We start from the raw sequence: 16,392 nt of genomic DNA on the forward strand, positions 1-16,392 counted from the left end.
GCAGCTGCTGCTGCCAATGTAAAGGAGTTATAGGAGAGGTTTCTGGGACCAGTATAATGGGCTTGTTCCCCTGGAACTGATGGGGAGGTGAGGCTGGAAGGCGCTGACTTTAGCCCTTACCCCTTTGGCTGTAGCTGGTTTTGGGATTTAGAATCGGACCCCGCGCCCACGCCTAGAAGAGCGCCTAACTTAGGCGCCTTTTTAATTTTTACTCACTCGGCGGTGGGTCCTTGTCTCACTCCGGGTCTTCGGCGGCATTTAGGCGGCGAAACCCCCGGCCCCGCTCCTCACGGCGCTCCGGCTGGGGGAGCGGGGCCGGGGGTTTTGTCGCACTCCGCCTGCCGCTCTGTCCCGTGGATCGGGGCCGGGGGTTTCATCGCGCTACTCCTGGGGCTCCGGTCAGGGGATCAGGGCCGGGGGTTTCGCCGTACTCCACCCGCCACTCCGGCCGGGGGATCAAGGACGAGAGTTTCGCCGCGCTCCTCCCGGCGCTCCGGCCGGGGGATCGGTGCCGGGGGTGTTGCCACGCTCCTCTCAGGGCTCCGGTTGGGGGATCGGGGCCTTGTCCTTCAGTGCCGCCGAAGACCCGGAACGAGTGAAGGACCCGCTGCCAAAGTGCCACCGAAGACCCGGAGCGCCGCCAGGTGAGTCATCCCTGCTGAGGCCCCGTCGAAACTATTCGAATCGGGCCCCGCACTTCCTAAAGCAGGCCCTGCTGTTCCCCATATGGAAGGGACAGGAGAGACGTCTGTTACGTGTGTTTTATATGGATTGGATTGTTTTCATTTAGCTTTAATTACTTGAATTTTATTAATCTGCATTGGAGACACTTCTTCTGAACTCAGTTATACCATGCAGGTCTTGGATGAGTGACTGTTGATAAAACTCACTTGTAGTTATTATTTAAAAATGTTATTTAATTTATTTCATTTTGTTTGCACCAGCCTGTGGAGAACAGAATGAATGGTAGAGATGAGGCATTATGCAAGTGAGCTTTTCTGTTCTTGTTTGAGGGAGTGCCGAATCTGCTTAATATACTTTAAAATCTCTCAGTCACTCACGATTAGCTAACTGCTTGGCACTGGTATGGATCACCAGTCAGGTTTGTGCATACTAAGTAGCAAAACGTAGAAATTAATGTGTTTACTTAATGTGTACACAAATATACATATTCACCCCCCAAAACCCACATGAATATATATAGAAAATCCACATGGACAATAATATAACAGTTCCAACTTTTCCAATCTCTGGTGCCCCAATGATCATTAGGGGCAGATTGAGAAAAGTATTTAGGTGGCTAAAGATGCAGATAGATACTTAGAGGGATTTTCAAAAGTGCCTGAGTTAGGCGCTAACTTCCATTAACTTTAATTTGAGTTAGGTGCCGAACCTACTGAGGGACTATTGTAAATCCCTCAGGTGTCTGTTTGCATCTTTAGCCACCTAAATATCTTTGTCAATCTGTCCCTAGATGAACAGTGCAGGTTTTAGATCCTCAGGCAGTAAGGCATTTTTGTATTGCTGAGGATCAGGGATCTTCCTCTAGAACAATACTCTCTTATTTTGTGCTGTATTCATCGGTTTGATGAGACTCCTATGTAATGATGTTAGAGAATAAGAAATGGTGGTTACAGTTATTCATTTTATGTTTGTTTAGAGGAGAGAAGAGAAATTCACAGTAATATGAAATTCAGCCCGAAGAGATGGTGATATTACTATTTCATTTGTTGGTATTGTGGCAGTGCCTAGAAGCCCAAGTCGTGGACTGGGGATCTGTTATACTGAGTGTTGTATGCATATAGAACAAAAATAAAAGCCCTGTCCTAAAAATCTGAACACATGATGTTAGACAACCCGTGGAGTAAAACAGGAGAGAGGATGGTAGCAGATAAGTGATTGTAATAAGTAGCAGGCATAGTATGGTAGTAAGTACAGGATTCTGGGAAAACCACTGCCCTATGGAGGTGTGATTTCTAATGCACACCAATGTGTTGCTGGGTAGCCCTGCTGGCATGCATTAAAGGTTCCCTCTTGTGCTTTAACTTAGTGCTCTTTGAACCAGTACGTTAAAGGGCTTTAGGGAACATTACAAAGAGATTACTCATTACAGAGCTACTGTAATGAGTAATGTAAAATAATATACATTACTCATTCTAGTATATACAGAGAGCAAGCCCTGAAAACACCCAATTTTTGGACATTACATCAAACGAAAATTGCAAAAAGTAAACCCCCAAAATGAAATTAATAAACTAAAAAAAACCAACACAGAAGCCCTGATTATAAGCTATAATGTCAGTATTTACTCTTTCAACACTCGAGTATGTAGTTTTCGCTTGTGTACCTGCTTTGATCAGCAAACAAAACTAGTTACTAAGTACATTAGCAGGGTGTTTTGCTTCTTTGTATTCACTACAACATCAAAGCAATGATGATTCTTTATGTTGTCATTGGAAAGATACAATGTTGTTATTAGACCTGTGCTTTTTATAGTTTCCCCAAAACTGTGCCAGGCAATTGAGTGACAAGAGCAAGTCCTTTGTGTGTTAAAAGACTGACGTGTGTTAAAAGACTGACATTTGACCAACGAACAAATGTGGCATTATTTCATCTAGATAATTTATTTTGTGACTTTTCCCAAGATACTAATCCTCAGCAGGCTGATAGTTTTTCTAAACTACTAATTAAAATATGCATAGGAGAAGAACATGTGTGCATCCATGTGGTGATGACAGTCGTGATAAATTCCAGAGCCATGTAATAAATCACATTTATCTTTAACTTTTGGCTGCCTCATGTGTACCTAAATACGTTTGCCTGCATTCTACTCACTACTCTGTCACCCCTAGGGCTGCTAACATTCCTCAACTCCAAAGTTTTCTTAAAACAACCTGCCACAGAAATGTTTCATCCTTTCCCCCTTAAATATGAAATTAACTGTTACCCCCAAAATAATGACTCTCAGAAGTAGGAGGGAGAATATTCAGTCTTGCACCAGTGACAGATTTCACTGATCTTTTGTGACCCATTGAGGAAACCAGAGCTTTATATAATTGAAAAGCTCTGCATTCCCTCTTCCAGGGAGATACATAGCGCTTGTTTCTTGCCTTGGTTTAAATAGTAACCTATTATTTGCAATATTATTACCTATAGAAAACCTTTGTAGTAGTTTTTAGAGATTTTAAAAATATATTAATTATAATTTTCCTCTCCCTCTTGGGCTTGTACATTTGGATTTAAATGATAAGGGAGTCTGACTTTACAAGCAGAGGGATGCAAAAGTCATATAAAAAGAAAATTTAAATATCTTGAAACAATTGCTTAGGATGACCTGCAGAAATTTAATATCTTCACCACTTGTGACTGATGTGCATAATCCCAAACTCAGGCTCAGAAAATACACCGCTGCATGTATTTTCTCTATTATAGCTGAATTGCCAGTGCCAGCTGTAAGGTTGCCTATGAGTTTCTATTGTGAACTCCCTTTTTCATTTACTCATCACTCTTTCAAGTTAGGAGAGAGACATATGGACACAAAATTCAAGGGTGCAATTTGGCATGCAATGGGTTTGGTGTGGTGCACTGCCTCAGTGGGAGCTCCTAGAGGTATAGAGACGAGGACTTGTCTGCAGGTGGAGTTCTTCAGACATAGTTATTCTGGAATAACTATTCTTGAAGAACAATATGCATGGACATTCTTATTGTGGAATAAAAGTGTCCACATGTGGAGTTAATCAGGAATGACTCTGTGGGTAGACAAGCCCTGAGAAACCCTTGAAGAAGAGGGAGTGTGTCCTTTCCAGAGTGAGACCCGCTCTGCAGGCCAGTGTGCAGTGTGGATTGTGTCCTATCTCTGCCCCCTCTGGGATTTCTAGCTCTAACAGCATTGCTGGATGGGAGTATATCTTTCTTTTGTAATAGTGCAAGGACCACAGTTGTGTTTCATTTCTGCATGGGAGTTGGTGGAGGTACAGAGAGGGTTTTTTTTGTGCCCTCTCCCTATGCCTTTGCATTCCCTGCATGTACTAAACACAGTTCTGCTCTAAGAATGTCAGATTTAATATTGTTTCAATCTACAATAACTACAAAATATGTCCTATCTAATGGGGCTGTTGCCTGGACCCTGGAGTAGACCTAAATTGGAAGGCATGGCTTTGATTTCTCTCTTTTCTAAATTAAATGGACTGGTTTTACTTAAGCTAATTGGGATTCCTGTGATAAGTGCTGCAAGGTGCTCTTGGACCCAGAGAACGAAAACAAAACTCAGGATTCAGAGCATCCAGATTAGAGCATCCAAAAGCTGAACACTTCTATACATTGTCAAAATGTCAGATATGGTCTGCTGGGGAATGGGAAAAGTCTAAAAGCTAAGAGGAACAGCAAGCTAAGAGGAACAGGGTGGTGTTGGGAGCTGAATAGTTACATGGCTATGTATTGTGTTTTGATGCTTTTTAATCCCTCAGACTACTCCCCCCCACCTCCACCCCCACCCCCCCATAGATATTTTATTTTCTGCAAAACTATAAATCAGTGTGCAGTGTGGGAACAGAGTTTAAATACTGAAATAGTAGGGACACACAACCTCCCGCTGGCCAAGGACAGTCTGTAAAGCTTTTTGTCTTTAATGTTTAATCATGTAATAACTACATAAGTAACTTCGCTGCTGTACTCTAGAATTTTAACAATTTAACACACTGAGGGCCAAATTCACCACCAGTGTGAGTAGAGGGACTCCATTGATTTGAGTACAATTATATCTGTTTACACCATTGGTAGGTATGGCACCCAATGTTAGTGCACAGCATTTTCAGTGTGTTTTCTTTGAGGTACTGAATGACAGAACAAATCTGAAGAAAAGTTGTTCAGAAACATGGTGTCTGATGGTTCTAAGTTTGCCTTGACTGTGATGTCTTCCCAGGGAGCTTATGATCACGTTCTTCTGGATATACCTGTCACTCGAGAACAGACAAATCACTATCGGGCTGTGGCTGAAACTGCCCGTAGTGAACTTGCAGCACTTCTGGTAAAGTATGAATGTGCCCAGTCAGAGGTAAGTCTTAAAGAATCATCCTCCTTCCCTTCCCCCCAAAAGAACCCCCTAAAAGTTCTTTTTCTGTTAATGTGAGCTATGCACACATTGCAGAGAAAGTAGATCCACTAAATCTCCTTACAGGGAATGTAAAATGTATCTTTGTTTTATTAATTGTGGGATTTTGTTTTTGTTTTCAGATTACATTTATTCAGATTTGCCACAAGTTTTTTTTTCTGCTTATATCAGTTGCCAGTCTTTGCGCCATTATCTTGTTCGTTAATTGAAGTTGGCACCAGGATGATTTTCTTATTGTGTTTGGATGTAAAATACAGTATTTCACAATTCTAACCAAAGTTAATATTTCAACACTGTGGTTATCTGAGTGATTTTAACATATGTTGATTCCAGGGCTCCCATATTTTCCCACTTGTTAACATGCTCATTTTATATTTCCATTACTGAATGAAGCTTAGTTGAGCCAGTCATGCAGTACAGTCATGCAGAAAGGTGGTTTTTCTGTGCTGATAGAAATGAATGATAGCGTCCTATACTCATAGCACTCTTCATCCAGGTGGCATCTAAAGCATTTAATAAATGTTACAAGAGCATGTTCTCTTTCTCACCTTCTCTCTCTGTGTAAAATGCTTAGGATCCACCTGTATGGTGCATCAAAATCAAAATTCACTTTGCCCATGAACGAAATACAACTAAATTTATTGTGAAATCAAGCAACTCTTAAATAGTTCACAGCAATGATAAGCAACAGTTTAGAACAATAAATTATTAATACTATATCCAAGTGAAATGGGTGAATGTAGATCAGTAGAATGTAATTATCTGAGCTGGAATTTGGCCAGTTAATCCTCATATTGTTGCAAAAAGTGCCTACCGATCTTTAATTAATGTATGTGGTCAGTAACTTGGCTTTACGTTTCATCAGAAAGAATTAAAGAAGATGAGATTCTTGTTGATCCTTTACTTGACTCCAACTCTTGAATGAAGGGAGTAAATACTTTAATAATCTCTTTACTTACTGTCATGGTGACAGACCACTTTATAGAATTTTTTTCACTGCTGTTTTTGGAAAAGGCAGAAAGGGAGTAAAGAAAGCCAGCTTCACTTTCATCCAAAATACTCAAATTCTTGTTAAATTCGTGTTGTTGTTTGTAACATCTACATGTCCCAGCTGAATTCGGAGCCCCCTTGTGCTTGGTGCTGTACAGACTCATAATAAGGGACACTGAATGGCATACAGTCTAAATTGACAAGAGAGAAAAAGGAAGTGTTGTTATCCCATGTCTACATGGGGAATTAAAGCACAGAGAGATTAGGTATCTTGTCTGTGGTCACGCAGGATATCTTTGGCAAAGCCAGGAATTAAACTCTGATCTCCTGAGTTCCAGTCCAGTGCCTTAATTACAAATCCATCCTTCTTGCATTAAAAGAGCACTCACATAGCTTGTTAATCTTAGTTTTAGTTTTCATGTGGTAAGAGCTAACTGCCACATATTGCATATTTTTCATTATAATGGATCTGGAAGCAACACCTAAGTGTTGCTTAGCACTTTCTATTGTAAATCCCTGTTTTTAGTTGTTTATAACTTTGACCATTTAGGCTGAAATTTTATATGCCAGGTCTGCCTCAGGCTGAATGTTGCTGGGAAATTTTCAGCAAAAATGGATCAACTCTTTCTGAGAACGAGGCTAGGGAATATACATTATTTTGCCAGTGTTTTTTTTAAAAAAAGTTCGAACTGTTTGTTGAGAAGCTCTAGCACTTTCATACTTTGGAACAGGGACTTGAAATTAGGCAAGGGGTGCCACAAGGGGATCAGAGAGGTGCCTTTTGCTGTTCCTATGGAAATCTACCTAATCTACTTGACTGAATTATAAGCCTCTGAAAATCACTGTTTGCACATGGTGTGTAGAGGTTTGTTAGCAAAATTCTCCAAACATTCTGTCTTCACTGAACATTCTGCAGCTCTTTAGAGCCACAGCCACAGTGAGCATGCTTCATTCCCATAGAGCAGGGGTAGTCAATTATTTTTTGTCAAGGTCCAAATTTCTTGGTCAAGGTATAGTCAAAGTCCAGACTCTGGAGGAAATAATTTTTTTAAAAAGTATGATGATAAGTAAATAAAAAGATTTTGGGGTCTGTTCAAAAGCATCTGGCAGTCCGGATTTGGCCTGTGGTCTGCCTATTGATTACCCCTGCCATAGAGCTTAGTGAGTACGCTCCAGCCCAGGACTGAGCAGGACTTTTCTTGCAGTTACTCTTTCCATTAGCGAGAGGCCACTGTGGCACCAGACACCAGGACTGAGAACAGGGAGGAAGAGATCTTGTGAAAAAATATGTGATCACAATTAAAGACTGTATCATTAAGGTTTCACAGGAAACCTTAATTCTGGTATTTCCTAACTTTTGTATGTGTGATTTTTACAAACCTTAATGTTGCTTCAACCTAATATAAAACTCCATTTAAAATAATTTAAAAAACAGTGGTTCTTTTTGTTTCTGCTCTGTTTTTTTAAAATACCTTTATAGATATTTAAAAATAACATTTTTCTTCTTACTAACTTTGCCCATTTTATTCGGCTAATACATATTTTTGCTATTGTTTTGAATGGCACTGAAAGCGATGTGGCTATTTTTGTTTACTTCATACTGAAGCTGGAGTTTACATACTGCTTTCTGTGAGTATTGAAAAAATGGTAGCTATTGTCACTTTTTCCCCCCCACTGAATCCGTTGGTAATAGAGTAGAAGAATAAGATACTTTGATTCCAAAAGGTATTTCCTGCCAGATTTTAAAAAAATAAACAATTTAATAATTAAATTAAATAATAATTTAAGACAGTTCAAATACGTAGTCTATATTGAATTTTTCTTACAATTATTTGTTTTTTCTCTCTTCCTCTCCTCTGTCTATAGCTTCTAGATCTCAGATCCAAAATGGTCTCTAAAGAAGTCTCATTGCAAGAGCTGAAGGCTGAAGTGGAAAGCTACAAGGAAAACAATGCTAGACAATCCTCTCTACTCCTCTCTTTGCAAAATCGAGTTCAGGAGATGGAGGAGGAATCAGGTGTGCTTGCCACTTCCAAAAAACAGACAGACCTAACAGCACATGTTTTGCTCCAGGAGAATTGGGAGTTGAAGGAGAAGATCCATAACCAAGAAGCCAAACTGAAGTAAGAGATTCAATCAAGCTGTGGTATAATTTTGTGTTGAGATGTCACTGTACTGTAGTTGCCAACATAGAAAACTACCTTTGTAGTTAAATTTCAGTGCAGAAACAGATTTGTATTGAGCTGTATATTATTGCCCCTTTGGCCTGGGCAGTTAGCCAGTATTCAGGGCCTTGCAGAGTTGTGCCCTTTAGGAAGAGAACTTGATATGAGTCAGGTATATTCTTTGGTGTAATCTTGTTTATTTACAAATAATGTACACAAAGCCCAGTTTCCCTGAACATAGTAGAAACAAAGAGCAGGCACACTTTCTTAGCTTAGATACCCCTAAGTGTGCCACTCCAGCGAGCTCTGTGCCTGACAATGTCTTTTTCTGCTTCCTCTTAGGGTCACATTCACCCCGCCTTCTACAGGCTTTCTCTGCTTCTACCACACACAGGCTGAAAAACCAATCTCTTAGCCCCTGTGTTTTCAATCAGGGAAATCCCTGACCTGCCAGATAGTCTGGGCCATCCTCCATTGTTTATAGCTGTTTGTATTAAATAAAGAGGCTAAATTATTTATTCCATTGAGTCTGAAAGAATGCTTGATGCACTTATTGACTGTAACTAGATCTGTGCTTTTTGGAACCAAAGACTTGTCTGATGGCAGCCAGTAGCACCTGTCAGAAAAACAATATGTTTTTACAGAGGTTATAAATAAACTCTGCAGGAGGGAGGTTTACTCCAATGAAGCGTTTAATCAGTTGCAGCTGCAAATCTATAGGACTTTCCTATAAGTTTCACCAGCAGTCATTGAGTCTGTAATCTCCCCAGTCTGAATTTATAAGGGTTTAGAAGATCCACTAGCTTTACCAGTGGAGTTTGTGAGCTCTTCCAGCCTAATAGCTTGGATTTTCCCTGAAAGAAAAAGCAGGGAAGTGAAAATACAAAAATTTGTGTTTAAGATTGAGATTACATATTGAAATGCTCAATAGTCATGAAACCAGAAAAGTAAAGTTTTCATAATATGGAAAATTCAGTTATGCTATACATGCATTATAATTTCAATTTGTGTATTTGTTTTTAAATACATACATGAATATATGACTTTTTATGTAAGTATACACTAGAAAATATGCAGTTTGTACAACGTGGCTCAACTTACTGTGAAAATTTTTCATTTCCGTGTATTTGAGCTTTCATATTTGTAACTAATAATGTTACATTAATATAACCTTTTGTATTTTTCTCTCTTACATACACCATTCTGGATAATGCAATATCAAGGTGCTCAGATATTGTGGTATGTTTGTAGTTCTAGTTATGCCAAGAGAGAGGAAGAGAACCATTGCTGGTGATAGCTATTAGGGTAGGAAGAAAGCTTACATACAGTATCTACAAGCATGTGCAGTTCTGATATGCCTTTTGTTAGATTTTCCAATCCATTGATTTTTTTCCCCTCCCACTATTCATTGGGCAATGGTTTTTTGTCATATACAACTTTACATTGTAAAAGATGCAATGTCCTGTGCTGACTTTATCAATTTAACAGTCTTCAGGACCGTGTGCATGCCAAACAAAAGTGTATACACTGTTAGATCAGAATACACATACAGGTTAGTTTTGCTAGGTCGGTCTTGTGGCTTCAGACACATCAGAGGTGCAAGTATTTCTGCAGAAATTCACTTGATCAAATGTACTCTGGCTTTAAAAAAAATAGGTTAATGCTATGTGCTGTTGCTGTAACTTAAAGACATTTATTTTCATTAACTTTCAAGATAATTCCTGGTTGGCGTATCTTCAAATGAGACAGTAGTCATAGAGAACATATTGTACACACATGCTGTACATGGGGGTAACTTGCTGTTATATTGGGGAAAAAATTGATGAATAAGACAGGATAAATTTGGTGGTATGTCATGTAACCAGTCATTTTGGACATGTGTTTTTAGAGAAGTCTCTGAAATAGTTAACATTGAAGATGTGATGGCATTCCTTCCCAGGAGGTTCCTTTGGCTCGTTGGTCGGGGGTGAAATAGCCAAAGACACAGTAACACATGGGTACACCATCTGGTTTTCAGCAGTGCCTACACTCAATTCCCCTTTCCCAGGATTCTTCTCACAAGGATCTATAATATCAATAGGTCCTCATGCTCCTTTCTCTCAGTGTGATGGAAGAGGCCCCTCCTCAGTCCAGGGGAAAAGGCTTTTAGAGCAGCTGTTTTCTTATCCTGAAGAAAAAGGAAGGCTGGCAACCCATCCTGGACTTGCAGAACCTCACATTCATTCACAAGTTGAAGTTCAGGATGGTACCCTCTGACACTGATAATCCCAACTCTAGAGTCTGGAGACTGGTTCAAATCTCTTGTGCTGCAGGATGAGTACTTCCACATCTCCATCATTTTGCCTACAAGAAGTACCTATGATTTACGGTTGGCAAGGACCACTATCAATATTGAACCCTGCCTTTTGAACTCTCCACAGCATTGAGGAGATCTAGCAAGGTGCTATCAGTAGTGGCAGCTTACCTGAGAAGATTTAACATCAATAAATAATCTTACCTGGATGATTGGTTTATATGGGGGACCACTCCTCAACAGGTCTCTGAAGCTATCCAAAATGCACTCAACCTCTTTCAGAGGTCAGGCCTGAAAGTCCAGAAATGGAAATCCCAGATCAGAGGATTGAATTCATTGGTGTGATCTTAGACGCCTCCACATCCAGGGCCTACATGCCTCAAGATGTATTTGAGAACCTGTCCATTCTAACTCTCAGTTGGAGGGAAATCCATGTACCAATGGAAGGTTTTGCCTTGCCCTTCTAGATCATATGGCTTCTTGCACCTTTTTGATACCGCATGCCAGACTTCACCTCCACTGCTTGCAGGATTAGTAGAAGCTGTTTTACACACCCTCCAAACGTTGCCTGGATGCCTCTCATTAACTCACCCATGGTCCTGTCTTCACTGAAATGGTGGGGAAAAAGAGTGCTTGCAGAGGGGTCGCCTTCTGGATGCTCCTGCCATCGAAGTCCATAGTCACAGACACATCCTTGCTACAGTGGGGTGCCCACATGGACACATTAAAGACACAGGGTTTATGGTTCCCAAGGGAGAAGAGAACGTACATCAATCTCCTAAAACTCAAAATCATACAGGAGGTCTGTGAGTCCTTTCTCCACCTAACAGAAGGGCAGTCCATATAAATCATGATCAACAACACGATCACCATGTTTTATATCAACAAACAAGGTGGAGACAAGCCTTCCCCGCTCTGCCAGGAAGCCATCACGCTTTGGAACTGGTGCATCAAACATACAGTTATTGCTGGTGTGGAGGTACACTTACCTGGACTGCAGAATATGCTTGTGGGCAATCTGAACAGATACTTCCTCCCAGATTGTGAATGGGAGATCAAAGACAAGATTCTGGTGGACATCTTCATGGACTGGGGCAATCCCAAAATGGACCTGTTTGCCACTCAATACAACAAGTGCCTGAGATTCTGCTCAAGGGGTGGAATGAGACTGGAATCCATCGCAGATGCCTTTGTGTTACTGTGGACAGGAGACCTGAGATATGCTTCCCCCGGCCCCTCTTATTGCCATAGTACTTTGCAAACTGAAACAGGTCTTGGCCAAGCTAATTCTCACAGCTCCAGTGTGGCCCTGACAGTTCTAGTTCATAGACCTATTGAGCCTTTTTTCTGCTCCCAGACCTGCTGTCTCAGAACAAGTGATAGACCCAACACCTGACTCTTGCATCCTTGCAGCTCACAGCAAGGGTGGCTGTTGTCAATAGAGCAGGCCTGCACCTCTCTAGTTAGAGAAGTTCTAATAAGCAGCAGAAAAGAATCAACAAGAAAAACCTACCTGCCAAAATGGATGACGTTTTTCACTGGTGCCACCAAAAATCAGTGGTACCACATCATTCCTTGATCCCTCAAATCCTCGACTACTTACCCAAACTAAAATGCAAGAACCCGTCCCTCAGTTCAGTCAGGCATCACCTACTGGTCATCTCAGCTCAACTTCCACCAGTGGAGGACCATACCATTTTTTCCTCAGTCTGTTAGTAATTAGGTTCCTGAAGGCCCTAATTAAGGTATTCCCACCAGTCAAGGAACCTGGATCCTCATGGATCTTAAAAGTGGTACTCTCAGCCTTCAGGGACCTACTCTTCAAACCTATGGCCTCTTCTTCTTTTCTACACCTTTCTATGAAAATTGCATTTTTAATCACTATAACTTCTGCCAGCCCAGTACAGGAGATTCAGGCACTGATGGCTGACCCACCCTATATAGTGCTCCACCCAGACAAGGTGGAGCATACACCCTAAATTTCTCCCCAGAATAGTGAGAGACTTCCACTAGAACCAAAAAATACACTTACCAATATTTCCCCCAAAACCTCATGCATCCAAATCTGGGGTGATGTTGCACACTCTAGACCAGTGGTTCTCAGCCTTTTTGGGTTCAGCCCCCATTTGTAAACTTTGATGGCTTCTTGTGACCAGTAAATAGCTTTAGTGTAAAAAAAAAAAAAAAAAAAAAAAAATCTGGTTTAGTAAATATATTGTGGGTAAGAAATACAATATACACATTAATGTAGTAAATACTAAATAATTACACCTGGCATTCCATAGTGGCAACTCGTGTGGCTCCTATTTCATGGGACTGGGTGAGCTTGGCTCCTCACTCCAGGCAGTGTGACCTTTGAGGTTGCAGCACTGCTCAGATTTAGCCTGTGGGCTTGCTGGGCCAAATTTGGGAGAGTGATGTAGCGACTTTGTGCAGAGGGTCACAGCACCACTCACTGAAATTTGTCCTGGAGGAGCAGCTGGACCAAACCTGAACAGCACTGCAATCCTGTGCACCAGCTAAGAACTCCTGGAGCAGGGAGTTGAGCGCAGCCAGTCTTGCAGGACCACTGCAGGTTGAAACCGCCCAGGGCCTTCCTTCCCCCCCGGGGTAGGACCTGACACTCTCCTCTCCGGGCTTCCTATGTGAATGTGTGCCACATTCTGGCACCCTAGTTCTGGGTCACAACCCAGGGATTGAAAAACCCTGCTCTACACGTCAGGAGAGCACTGGCCTACTATTTAAACAGAAGTATTTAGAAAATCACTAAGACTTTATGTTAACCTCCATCACAGAGAGGTCAAAAGGTTCTGCAAGTTCATCCCAGATACCATAAAACTGAATTTGTTATGGTATTAAAACATGCTGCGAAGTGGCCATGGTAGATCCACCATCCATCAGGGCTCACTCCACTAGAGTGCAAGTTGTACCAGCAGCATCACTGTGAAGTCTACCATTATCAAACACAGTAGAACCTCAGCATTCCGAACATCAGAGTTATGGACTGACCAGTCAACCACACACCTCATTTGGAACCAGAAGTGTGCGGGCAGCAGCAGAGACAAATAAAAAAAAGCAAATACAGTACAGTGCTATGTTAAACGTAAACTACTTCAAAAAAAAAGAAAAAAAAGAAAAAGAAAAGGGAAAGCTTAAAATGTTTTTTGACAAGGTAAGGAACCTGTTTCTGTGCTTGTTTTCATTTTAATTAAGATGGTTAAAAGCAGCATTTTCCTTCTGCATAGTAAAGTTTCAAAGCTACATTAAATCAATGTTCAGTTGTAAACTTGAAAGAACAACCATAATGTGTTTTTCAGAGTTATGAACAACCTCCATTCCCGAGGTTCATAACTCTGAGGTTCTACTTAGGGTGACCAGATAGCAAGTGTAAAAAATTGGGACGGGATGGAGGGGTAATAGGCGCATATATAAGACAAAGTCCAGAGTATCGGGACTGTCCCTATAAAAACAGGACATCTGGTCACCCTAGTTCTACTGCATTTGTAAAGCAGCCACTTGGGCATCAATGTACACGTTCCCAAGACACTACATCCTGACTGAGGCCTCCAGGCCCAAAGAGTAAAGCAGTTCTTCACTCTCTGTTTAAATAATTACACTTAGTTCCCACCTCCTTAGCACAGTTACTGCTTGGGAGTCACCAGCAGTGGTATATGGATATGGACAATCACCTGAAGGAGAATGGGAAGTTACTTACTGAAGGAGAATGGGAGGTTCTTTGAGATGTATTGTCCATATGCACATTCCCACCCTTCCATCCCCTCTACTGTGGAGTCCCTATTTGGGGGTTCTGCGGTGAGAAGGAACCAAGTGGTAGCTGGTGCGTGAGGTCTCAGGAGCATGAAGGCTCCGGGGTGCATGCGTGTTGTACGAGTACTGCTGGACCAAAAGACTCCAGTCTCAGGTTCATGAGTTGTATGTGCACCATCAGTGGAATGTGATTATGGACCACACATCTTGAAGAAGTCCAGTTACTTTAACTGAAAAGTAACTTCCCCTTCTGTGCAGAATTGAAGGCGAAAGTCTCTGGCTTTATGTGAATTTTCTGTTCTCTTGGGGCTTTGAGTAAAGGTTGTCCATCAGAAATTAACTCTTTGGTTGAATTTTTTTTTTAAAGTGTCCTCTTAAATATGCATAATTGGTGATGTGGAACCAGTAGTTCATCCAGTGTGTTTAAAAATATAGTAATTGTTTTATTAATTTCAATTACAAAAATTATGCTATTTATTAAAATACAGAACATGATTTTAATACATGGTATTTTTCCAACGGTGTGTATTGGGGAGTGCTTCTGGAGTTTCCTTCCTTTCCAACCCATGCTTTACTCCTCAATAGGACAACTACCAAACAAACCACATCATAGAATCATCTTGCTGGCATGGACTGAAGAGAGATCTTCAGAGCCCATCATCAGAGGGGCATCATTTGATAAGGCTGTGAGGCGCTTGCTTTCTTAGGGGCAGAATGTGCTGCATCTAACAGTGCTCCCTGCCCCTGTTGGCCCATAGTATATGCATTAAACCACATTTAACTTGAAGGTGAAGGTTGTGCTAGAATAGGTAGGCCCAAGCAAGGAGCTTGAGATAATTTTGCCTTTTGCTTTACAAAATCCTGTTTCTAAATATTCCTCCTGATGTGTGTTTGTTTTGGCTGATTAGCAAATATTTGAATGAGTGTGAAGAAAGCAAGAATCAAGCTTCTAAGATCAGCTGGAAGCATGGTGAATTCTTAGCACAGCTTTCTGGATTCCTGGACGTAGACATCAGAGGAAAAGAGGAACCACACAAACATTTAATTTCAAAGGTGTTTATGTGCAGTTATTTTTGCCTACATACTGAAGAGACTTGTTAAATATTTAACTGCATTGTATTGCTCTAATAGATATTAATATAGAAGGGTGCACTGTCTTTGAAATATTTGGTTTGATGTAGAAAATTTAATACAGCAATTTTCTTTTATAATAGAAAAATAGAACACTTGTTTAAACAACTTAAATGTTAAAGGTCAGAATTTTGTTGTCAAATAAGGATATACAGAGCATATTACCATAAAAATAGTGTTTACAAATATTGGCCTGGTTTTCAGAGGTGCTGATCTTCCACAGCTCTCATTGAACTCAGGGAGGCCTTATGTATGTTCCTATAATATTAACTTACAATTATGATTGCTAAGTACAAATCAAGAAAATACATACAATTAAATGCTTGTCTAAAAATATTAAAAACTATAAAATTCCACTATGACAATTCTGGCACTACTCTTAACGCTCATTTAATGCAGTCATGCCATTAAACAGAAACATTCTCAGTGACACACACTGAAACAACCTTAATTCTGAACCTGTACCAAAACACTCACAATTACTACAAGGTACAATTGAATCTTATTCATTCATTACGCATAGTTCTGAGAGAATGCTATACAAAATCTTTAATACCTTTCTCCTCCAGCATTTCCCAAAATTTTGAAAGCAGAGCTACCATTCAGGAAAATGAAATCAATGGCACCCCCTACCCGCCTTTAATACATCTTTTGCACTCTCTGGCTAGTCTTTCACCTCTACTTCTCTTCTAAGGGGCACACTGAAAGCAGTGTGTATTAGAACAGAGTATTTGTTCTGGATTTCCCCCCCCCTTATCTATGTCTTTTCTCTCAGCAACGACTAGAGTTAGACAGAATAGGAGCACCTTCACTTTTAGTCATCATTCAAGTAGGACTCAAGGGGACATATAATCCTGTATTTTTCTGCTCTTTTTGAAATGTCATGAGATATTCCCCACCCCAGATTTGTAGGATTCCCACAATGGCAGTCAGGG

The 16,392-nt window shown here is 40.8% G+C and overlaps 1 protein-coding gene across 1 annotated transcript in view; it reads left to right on the top strand.

The window, feature by feature from the left end:
- CCDC170 (coiled-coil domain containing 170) overlaps window positions 1-16,392 on the top strand; it is a 69,474-nt gene that overhangs the window by 7,092 nt on the left and 45,990 nt on the right. The window contains exons 4-6 of the mRNA XM_065401936.1: window positions 4,922-5,053; window positions 7,967-8,223; window positions 15,235-15,379. Coding sequence (XP_065258008.1) covers window positions 4,922-5,053; window positions 7,967-8,223; window positions 15,235-15,379 — 534 coding nt within the window. The remainder of the gene's footprint in view (window positions 1-4,921; window positions 5,054-7,966; window positions 8,224-15,234; window positions 15,380-16,392) is intronic.

Source organism: Emys orbicularis, chromosome 3 (genome assembly GCF_028017835.1).
Source record: "Emys orbicularis isolate rEmyOrb1 chromosome 3, rEmyOrb1.hap1, whole genome shotgun sequence".
NCBI lineage: Eukaryota > Metazoa > Chordata > Testudines > Emydidae > Emys > Emys orbicularis.